Source organism: Phaethon lepturus, unplaced genomic scaffold (assembly GCF_000687285.1).
Source record: "Phaethon lepturus isolate BGI_N335 unplaced genomic scaffold, ASM68728v1 scaffold7338, whole genome shotgun sequence".
NCBI lineage: Eukaryota > Metazoa > Chordata > Aves > Phaethontiformes > Phaethontidae > Phaethon > Phaethon lepturus.
In genome coordinates, this window is record NW_010556827.1 from 3,885 (window position 1) to 14,529 (window position 10,645).

At 51.8% G+C, this 10,645-nt stretch overlaps 1 protein-coding gene across 1 annotated transcript; it reads right to left on the minus strand.

Moving 5' to 3' along the window:
* Positions 1-729: 729 nt before the first annotated feature.
* On the minus strand, positions 730-8,517 carry ZDHHC18 (zinc finger, DHHC-type containing 18). The gene is made up of 7 exons (XM_010292567.1): positions 8,347-8,517; positions 6,542-6,691; positions 5,070-5,207; positions 4,535-4,583; positions 3,957-4,059; positions 2,334-2,443; positions 730-1,036 (listed from the first exon to the last, which is right to left on the minus strand). Exons 2-7 carry the CDS (start codon positions 6,684-6,686, stop codon positions 919-921), a joined length of 663 nt encoding a protein of 220 aa, XP_010290869.1. The 5' UTR covers positions 6,687-6,691; positions 8,347-8,517; the 3' UTR covers positions 730-918.
* Positions 8,518-10,645: the final 2,128 nt, after the last annotated feature.

Here is a 10,645-nt window from a genome sequence, read left to right on the forward strand (position 1 = left end):
ACCAGGCCTTCTCGGCAAGCTAAGATTCCCAAATCTTACAACTGTAGCCTTGCCAACCAGCATCTCATGATGAGAGCCACAGAACGCTACGTGTTTCTTCTTCCCCGTTAAAAGTGGTGGGGTGTCATCCTAACTTGTGTCCTTGCTGCAAAATGTTGTTACTGACTGCCAGGGCCAAAATGCAAAGAGTTCTTCAGCACTGCCTCAATGACCAGCCAGAAAACAGGATCAACAGTAGCTGGGACATCTAGCCAGCTTCCATGTCTGCTGGGAGCCAGAGTCCTCCCAGCTGAACAGCCCCAACTTACCAAGGCACAGCAGCTTCAGGAAAAGAAAAGCCGCTCCGGCAACGGCCGAAGTGGGAACCCAGCCATTAAGAAACGGAACAGCCCTTCCATGGGGAGCAGGATGCGTTCATGGAGGTAACAGGGATACCAGGGAACTTACACCTCCACCAACCCAGAAGACGAGGCGTGACAGCCCCGCATGGAGTGGGAACTGTTTGCCAGTCTCCATCTCCCACCCGTGGCCCACCTCATTACTCCAGGCAGGAAACACAGCGACCCCCTGGAGCAGACGCTCCAGGCTCAGAGGTTTGGTGGCTCCCCAGACCTATTTGCTTCCCAGGTGCAGCAGGGACACCCTGCTTTCTGCACGAGTCTGAGGGTCTTGCACGCTGTTGGACTCTGTCAGTTGAAAGTCCAGACAGGCCACATCACAGTGAAAGAAATAAAGAAAAAATAATAAATAAGTTTTAAAAAAACCCCAAGAATAAAGGCAACGTATGGCTCGACTGAGTTCCTGGCAGCTCTGCATCACAGGGCTGTCCCGCCTGAGGCCAGGGAGATGGTAAGAGGGGAAGGTACTGGCTGGAGCGAGGTGCAGGCACAGCAGGCACTGGGCTACATCACAGCACTGCTAGGGAATGCCTCCTACCATGCTGGTGTCAGTTTTGGCCCCAAAGGAAGGGATTTCACTTTTAGGACTGGACGGGGTCCCAACATCTGGCTGGATAAATCCTCTTCTGTCTATCAAACTGGAAAACAGAAAGGGAAGGGTGTGAGGGGAGAGGAGTTAAGGAAATGAAGCCTCCGCGAAGATGGGAGCTCACAAGCCACAGAGAGGGCTCTCCTCGTGGGAGCTGCTAACCAAAGCATCGGCAGGAGCGCGCTGGGTAGCACAGCTTTCTGCCCATTAGACAAACCACAAACTTATCACACAAGCCACCAAACAGCCTTTAGGCAGTTAAAGCTTTGGGTCACCACAAACCCAAATGGGAACTGGCAAAAGGTCTTCACAACAGGAAACAACATGAATGAGGAAAGAATTGGAGTGAAATACTATTCTCCCCACAACCTCCCAGCACACCGTTCAGCTCCCTGAATCCGCAGATTTACCATCTCTGAATGGCAGCACTGGCATTTCGGCACCTCTGAATCCAACAAAAAGCTTGGGGGCACTTCAGAGAGCAGGGCCAGATGTAAGTGCAAAACACACTTTGGCTCTCGCTGCACAGCCTCAGACACCCTCCCCTGCTGTTGTGTTACACTGAGTTAGCAGCTCTCAGGTGCTCCACATAAATTCAAATCGGATCCAGTGAAAAAACTTGTCTCAAGGATCCCCACATGCCGTAGGACAGGCCGGGAGCTCCAAGGCAGCCTGCAAGTCCTCAACGCCCGCAGCGCAGCGGCGGCCTGACCCTGCCCAATTGCACCCTCTTGTGACAACGCAGCAATAATCCTGGCTGCAGGTACCCGGGCTTGAGGCCTCCTTACATCTGCGGCGAAATGCCTGCTTTTGCCCTTGTTTTAACGTCGGTTCTGGTTAACTGATGGGTGAGAGCATTTGGTAGGGTGCTACTAAGCATTTTGGGTAATCTAAGTGTTGATAAAACCCAGGGTGTCCGCAGTGGCTGGTGCAGATCTCTGCTGGCAGCTTGCCACGATGCTTGATCCTCAAGAGTACAGGAGGAAAAACACGTGCTCAGAAGTACTGCCACTGCTGGTATTTACCATCTGCTGCTGAGCCTCTGGTGCCATTCCTCTCCCCTTATTGAATCGCAGGATGTGTCTTATCTGCAAGCTCCATGAAACAATTACAAGCAACCCAAACTCGTCAAGCTCAAACATGGGAAAAGCAACAGTTATATCTCCTCCTTAAACATGTTTGCAGCCTTTCTTTGCAGAGATTGGGAAACTGTTTCCTCATCGTCATCGAAGTAGAAGCATTCATGCTGACAGTCTCCCCTCAATCGTGATAAATCTGTCCTTTCCAAGGCCCTTCTCACAGAGCAAGACACAATCCCCAATGCCGTGGAGGTCCAAAGCTCTTACCTGGGATGGAATGGTCCACACAGCACCGCACAGCAGTTTGTGAGGATACTTTTATGGCTGTAGGGATTGGCAAACTCCGAGCCCCTCTTATTTGACCAGGACCCTTTGATCTGAAAGGGAAAGGATACACACAGAGTAAGATAGGAAAGATGCGACGGCAGATAATTACACAATAATGGACTCAGTTCAAAGCCTTGCTCAAGAAGCGGATGGTTTGTCTTACTGCAGATGTCCTCCCTCTCTTTGCTTTAACAAGCAGGACAGCTGCAGAAAGGCAGCCAGAGGAGACAGCAGTATGCTGCTCCTGCCTCTGCCAAGGTTCAACCTTGCAGTTAGAAAGCTCCAAAGCTGTGCACTCCCCGTGCCGCACGGCGACTTGTCAGCATTACTCCCTTCAATGCCAGCCTCCTCCTCCTCCTCCCCTCATTCTCTCCTAGGCTGAAAGCTCATCAGAGCAGGGCTCTAGCTCATGGTCCCTCCTGGGCTCCTCAGGCTGATCAAACAGCAAGGGGATTCCCAGGCTGCGCTGCAACAGGAGGAAACAATCTCATCTGTCCCCACCCTTAGCAGCTCTCACTGGGACTCTGATTTCGAAACCCGGGTCACATCAAGCGCAGGCACACACGAGTGGGCAGATGCTATACCTGGCCTCAGGCCCCCGGCTGCAGCGAACCATTTACCATTACATTTCCTCCTTTTGTTTTTACTTCCTCTCCCCGGTTGCAGCAGAAGGCTGGCAACGTGGCAATGCAGCCAGAGAGGCAATGGGCCACATGCTTCGGACCTGCTGCTCTCAGTACTGGGGTGTGACTACCATTAGCTTCACTCATCTGGCCTTGCACAGTTCTGCCAACACCTCTGAACGTAAACAGAAAGGTGGAGAGGAAAGGTGAAAAAGTGGGGGGGAAAAAAAAGGGGGGGGGGGGGGCGCAGGAAGCTTCCAGCAAGGATAACAGGTACTTCTGGCCAGAAGGGTGAATTTTTATTCCTTCCAAGGATCAGACAGATCCTGCTTTTCCGTACAATCTGCCCTGTTCAGGGTACTCATTTGGCCCTTGGAGTCTGCACGCACCCCAGACTTTGAGGTAAATCTCACCAGGAGATGTCTGTACCAGATTTGCCTATTAGACATGAGGAACCGATAGAGACAAAGGGACTTGCCCAGAGTCTCAGAGGAAACCTGTGGTTATGTGGGATGCTGAATTAAGATCACCCATGTCCCAGGCTAACACCCAAATAAACCTCTGGGGCCAGCCTTCCTTTTTTAATCTTGGAACTCCTAATTTTAAGCAAGGCCACATACAGACTGGAAAAACACACACATGTGACCTTTCTAACATTTCAGCGCATGACTCCCATAGCCTGGCACTGCCGAGGAACACGTGTTGCACAGTCCCTGCTGCTGCGTGCTGCCTTCCCCCCACTCAGCTACCTGAAACTACAGCCTAAACGCCTTGGGCACGGGCCCTTTGCTTTGCAGTGGATTATCACAGGCAATGCAGGCAGCATGCCCTACTGAGATACTGCGCTGAGGCAGGCAGCCAAGGATCCCCCGAAAGCCTCGCCTCTGCTTAGGAAGGACCAGGGCTGGCCCTGCAGAAGGACAAGCGTCCAGGTACTTACATCTTCGTTCGTCGTCAGGTTGGAGGCGACTAAGTAAGTGTGAAAACCTGAGAGGCCCAAAATAGACCAGACTGAGAAAAAACAAATCACCAACTCCAGCACAGTGGAACAAAAGTCAAGGAAGTCTCGGGGAACAAACTCATCCTGAAAGGAGAAGCAGAGGGCTGTTTTGGGAGGTGCGTGCTGCGACCACACACACTGAGCAATGAAAACATCCCAGCAAGCTTCCCACTCCCTGTGCCACTCTGCAGGCATCCTCCAAGGCACGGCCTGCTCCAGCCACTTCCCTTTCCATGTAAACTTGCAAACTAGGAAACAAGTTTGTCACCCACCCTTAGTCCCTGGTGGTGAAAAGGCTCTTCCCAATTTTGAAAGGTCTTCCCAATCTGGCGATGTTATCAGTCTACAGATTAAGAGATGCCTGCCTGCCCCAACCAGGTAGCTACGGGACTAAATTAAGTTGTGCAAAGTACACCAGGGTGACCCTACAAGGAGCTCATTGCACCTCTGTGCTACATGAGTAGAGTTGCTGCACCAGTGCTCGGCAGTCCGAGCAGCTGATGGCATCAGAAGGATATCTTGCAGGTGTTGTCTTCAGAGTGGCGAGGAATCCATCTCTCTGAGAGCCTGCAAAGCAAAACGGGACAAGAAATGACGTCCCATCAGGCAGCCTTGCATCCCCAGCCAACTCTTTACTCCTGAGCATGCAGCCACCCCGCTGTGGCCCACATGGATCTGCCTGCCTGCCTGCGAAACATCTGCAGCCTGTAACCTCACAGAAATGTCAGCACACAGACACAGCTCCAGGAGATTTGGGGCTGATGGACAAGTCACTTTCCCCGCCAGGCTAAGAGCAGATGCACCCACCAGCTCATTTGCTCTAGAGGGAATAACCCAGTCACCAGCTCTCAAGGTGTCTCTGCAGTGAGGTGCCGGGTGGATCTGTGGTTCCCTGCAGTCTGAGACCCCATTTATTCAGGCCACCTGGACTGAAAAGCCTGGTGTAAACCACCCGGGCCTTTCCCGTGCTCTGTCCAACAGGAATAGCGACCCAGTGCTGCCTCAAGTTGTTGTTCGTGGCCAGGAGCATGGCACACATTGTGCAGTACTTACGCAGAGTGAGGTGGGTGACAACGCAAGCGAAGATGAAGGCTGTCAGGAAGGAGAGGGAGAGGATGAAGGCATAGAAGTAGCGATAGTTGCGCTTCCCCACGCAGTTGCCCACCCAGGGGCAGTGGTGATCAAACCTCTCTGAAACAAAGGGACATAGTGAGGACTCCTGCCACCTCGCACCCCGTAACAGAGCAAACACTGCTGAGCCTCCGAAAACCACGGGCTACAAATTGAGCTTCCACCCACCACCCTGAGACCAGAACCCCTCTGCAGCAGGACGCTAGCAAGAAGTTCAACAGAGCACTGCCACCTGCTCACATGCCCTTTTTTATCATCAAAGGCCAAACTTTCCTCTCACCAAACCCTGCATAAATACAAGCCTTGTGACTGGTACCATCTACCATTACTAAAATCGAAAGAGAACAGGGAAAGCGCGGCAGTTTTTCCAGTACCTAGCAGCACTGGGTGTGTGCACACAGCATCACTGCTCCCTTTCTGTGTGTCAGCTCCCCCTGCCTTCCTCAGGGCAGAAAATAATTTTCAAGGTTATAAAGATACGCCTCTAAAACCACAGAAATTGCCTGGGAACGCAGGGCAGGTGCAGTGTATCTGGAAACACTCCTGACTGCCTTCTAATGAAAGGGCTGCATTTCAGACAAACAGGAGTGCGGTAACCCTCCTGCGAGGGACACCAGTGCAAACAAAACCCACCGCACAGGAAGCGTGCGCATGCCTGCTCCCCCCGACAGCTCCTCTTCAAACACTGCTTTTCAGCGAGCCGTTCCGGTGTAAGGAGGAGTCACAGCCACACACAGCCATCCCCAAACACATAATGCTTGGCAATTCCCAAGCTTCTTCTCTTAATCAAAGCCTTGGGGTCCTGCTCGTGGGTCAGTCACCCCTCAGGCTGCCCTGGAGGACAGCATAAAGCACAGCCTCCGCGTCCACACGATGCACAACCAGGAGCAGCTGCACGAGGATTAAACTCTCTGGGCATGCCCCTAAATCACATGCCACCCTGCTGTCAGTTCAAGTTGCTTCAGAGCCATCAGAAGCTTTTCTTCAGGTCTCTGTTCATTCCCTCCTGCCCCACCACACTCTGAGGGCATGGGGAGAGGACACAGAAGAGCTTAACCACCATCTACGGTGGTGTCTTCACCAGCCTGGTGACAGCAAGGCCACAGACAACAAGGAGCTTGCAGCAAACCTTGTGTCTGGTGGAGGTCTTAACTGCACTTCACAGTACCGTCCTCCCAGAACCAGGGAAAGCAGACATGGAGTCTTAGATGTGCTGCCCCTTTGCCCTGAGCCACTGCACTGGTATTGCTTTCATTTTAAATGGGAAGAAGACAGACCATTCAGTATCTCGCTTTATAATCCTTTATGAGAAGCAAAAGCAATCTGTCCAGCAATAAAACACCCCACCACACACACTAAAGCGATATCAGCACCTTTCCGCTTTCTGGGCTTACCGACACAGTTGTCGCAGACACTGCAGTGAGAGGTGCGTGGAGGGCGGAACATTTTGCAGGTGTAGCAGTACTTGAGTTTCACCACGTACTTGTTTATGACCACTTCCATCGTGCGGGCCGGCGGGCGATAGGTAGAGGTACCCATGCTGTCTGCAAGGGCAAGGAGAGACAGTCAAACTGGTGCAGGTGAAAGCCAAGCCCCCATAACCACCCCGAGCTGTTTCCTGGCAGGGTAAGGGATTGGGCACGTGCTCTCCTGATTTTAATCAAAAGCAGAGAGGCAGCTCAGCCTACAGGATTTGTTGCAGGGTGGGAAACCAGGAACTCCAGTCAGCTCCTTGCAGCTTTATTTATGTCCTCTCCTTGTCTATTCAATGGCAATGCTGCTAGGATGCCAGGAGGAAGTAATATCTGCCCAACAGTTTGAGAACACAAAGCAATTTATAAATAGGGAGCATAAAAGCAGCAGCGTAAATGTGCCCGGTCACACCAACTCATCTCTGAGTGTCTAACGGATCACAACACAAGGAGGCAACATAATCTGTCAACACACATGTGGTTCGTCCTCTGCTGTAAGCATCCAAGCTACAGAGATCAGGGTAACCTCAGCAGAAGCATCCCGCACCACCGCCAGCACACAACGTGCCAGCCCGCAGCTGGAGCCAGCAGCACTGCCAGGCTCAAGAGACTCGTTTCCATCACAGCACGGGAGGACAGCGAGCCGGTCTCGGTGCTCCAGGCAGATTTCATTGAAACTGGACGTGTGTATGTTAGTAGCACAAGAGGATTCCTCCTCCTCAAGGTCGAAATCGAGGGTTTTCTGGGGGCACTGCAAGTCGCATCTGTGTGTGCTGGCACTTCATTATTCATTGGGGACTGGCAGCTGGAGAGTGCTTCTCCACTCAGCAAAAGTGTGAGCTGGAAAAACTCTGTATCACGTTTGCAATTTTGGGGGTTATTCCTTTATTTTAGTCACTCTTAAAAGAGCACCCTTCTGACTCCAAGAAGGTCTTTGAAAATAGAGATGTAACAGCGAGCATGTTAAGAGGATAATAAGTGGATTATATTAACAGTAACAGCTGGCACATCAGGCAGCATCTGCAGCCAGATTACTGCTTTAGGCACTTATAAATAGAAACACGGATAACCACTTTGAGGATATTTTAAAGTCTTTTTTTTTAATCAGACGTAGAATTATTGCCTTGCAACTGTCTTCAGTGGGGCAGGACAGAAGTTGTCTCACATCAGCTTTGCTAAAGCATTTATTACTATAGGTCACATCAACAAGGTCCATAGATCCTGGATGTGTACACCTTCTTGGCCACCATCAAAACAGCGTGACATAGCAGTTTTTAGGTGGGGACAAGCATTAGCATACTATTAGAAACCATTACAATAAAGAAAACCTTAAGGCACAGCAGGCTCAGTGGCAAATCATAATATTAAAAAGCATTCATTCCTAAATTAATTAGCCTAAATCCTCACCACACGTATTTTGCAGAAGAACATACACTGCCTGCTGTGCTTCAGAGAGAGCTTGTCGCACATCTCTTACTGGGACTCGTAAGACACTGTCAAGCCTCATGATCTGATAACTCTGGCCTTTTCTCCAGAGACTCACTGAGCCTGAAATGTGCGTGGCACACACACACACACGCAGCGGCATAGAATCACAGAATCTTTGGGTTGGACGGGACCATTTAAGGTCATCTAGTCCACCCCCCCCTGCAATGAGCAGGGACAGCTTCAAATAGATCAGGTTGCATGCACTGGACCACACACAGGAGAGGGAATAGAAGTCTCACCAATTCGCTTTTCCAGGTCTGCGGCCTCGCTTGGGGTGGCTCTGGGCAGGATACCTGGGTCTCTGAAGCTTGTCTGGAGCAGGCAGCTGATGACAAAGAAGAAGAGGATGGCTGCGATGATGGGGATGGCCAAGGTGAGGTGACTGGCAAGGAAGGGGCAGCTGTTAAAAGAGGAGGAAAAAAATGCATTGTTACCACCCATCGCTACAGAACTGGCTATCAGCTGTGACACTACACACTATGAATTATCACGGGGTGGTGAGCTGAAGTGCTGCTGCTTTGCAGAGACCTCTGGAACAGAAAGAGCCAGCCCAGAAAACACCAGAGTAGCACTGGGAAGACAGGGTCTTTGGCACAAAGACGGCAGTGCAAGCCCCTGTACGCAACCTCTTTGCCCTTCCAAAGGCCCAGAACCGCATTTCAAAAACCTGTCAGCTGCCCCAAAGCCCAGTCACCTTCTGTAACAGCAGCATCAAGAACACATGGAGAAAAACTCCAAGCTAAGCAGGAATCAAAATCAGCGTGAACACGATCCCTTTTGGTCCAACAGATGAAGCTGAGAGGGAATTTGGCTTTGATTCAACACAGCTTTACTATCTCTGGATGACTCCTGTGCCCTTCGTGGTGTGCCAGATGTTTGGATGAGGACGCCTTCCAGCACTGACACTGCTGTGACAAGCCACCAGGCACCTCAGCAGACGATGCCCACTCCTGGGCTCGCTGTACTACCACCTGGGACTGTTTTTCCACAGACGGGGACTGGCACGATCGCACTCCACATCAGGGCGGCTCCGTTACTTGCAGCACAACAAGTGAAGACGGCCGAGGAACACAGCTCTTTGCACGGCATGGTGCCGGAGACCCCTCCCGTCCCTCGCTCCGCAGAGGGATTTGCTATTATAAGCACCGATAAGTACCCAGAGCCGAGCACAGACAGGCAAGCTGCTTGAGCCCTGATGTCTGCAAGCAGCGTTAAGTCTCAGTAACGCTGCGAGGCAGTTTGAGAGGATTAAGCAACTTTTGTTTCAACTCCCAAGCTCAGCTTGTCCAGAACAAAGCAGCCACCGAGCAACAAAACCCCTTCGGCCCGACACCAACGCTGCTGCCGAGCCCCTCTGTCGTCTCCCTGACAGAGGGACAGAAAGGTCTCTGAAATGAGAGGCGTGAGCTTGTTGCCACCCCTTTCCTGGGAAAACCTTTGGACCCCGCTTTCCCCCATCAGGCAACAAGAAATCACATAAAAAATGTGAACTGTAGACACAGGCAAGATGTATTTGCTATACATTTAGCAAACCGTAACCCATGCCACAGAAGCATGCTGCTAAAATAACAACTTGGAAAGCCCCAGGACACATTCAACCAAGAAAGAGTGACTAGGCAAGAAGGGAGGGGAGGAGAGCAGATGTCCTCTGCTTGGCCCTGTACAAAGCAGTTACTGTGCTAGTGCTGCCCATTAGTTTCAGATACAGCAGAAAAAGCTGTTGAAGAGGCACAGATGACACTAAGAAAGGAGTTTTCACATTGGGATGCCATTACTGCCTCCCACAGCTGCCTGCCCCTTTCAGCTCATCTCAGAACCTCTAATCCGATCAAATACCTTCATCTGCAGGCTTGGGCAGCTTTGCTCTGAGACTCGCAGAGATAACGCCATGATCCAAAGGCAGGCATAACCCCCCCGCTTCGTACAGTGGCAGGAAAAACAAGCTCTCTTCCCTCCCACGACAGAAAGGCAGAGACTGGAGAGCAAAAGCCCTCAGAGGTGTCAATAACCAACGATGCTCCTTCCCCGGCTCCTCTGGGCAGCGCAGGACGTAACGGGGTGCTCTCGGCTCTCCCCTCCCTTGGGGTGCGGAGAGCTTCCTAGGGCCAGTTTTCCAAAAGCAAAGGCAACTGGGGGAGATGCAGCTCCCTCTTCCCCGGACATCACTCCACAACGCGGACAGAGCTCCTGTGCAGACTCTCAGGGTGGGACCCCAAAGGGTTTTACTGTCCATCAAGCATTTTTAACAGAAGCACTATAAACACTATAAGGCCACCAGACTTGGGGGTTTCCCTGGCTGCAATTCTGGACCAGTTCTCTCCTGGGTAGCAGGAGGGGAGACGGGGGTGGGGGTGTATTTAGAGACATGGGGGGCATACTGGGAGGATGTTAAACCTCTTCCCTGAGCAAACAAGGTCCAGGGTTGCCCCTGCTCACCCCTCCTGCCCCCCACATACCACACCTGAGGACCGGCAAAGGGGAAGCAGTGACTGCCTGCAAAGTGGGTATGGGGGCTGTGCAGCAGGAAAATGGCGGGGG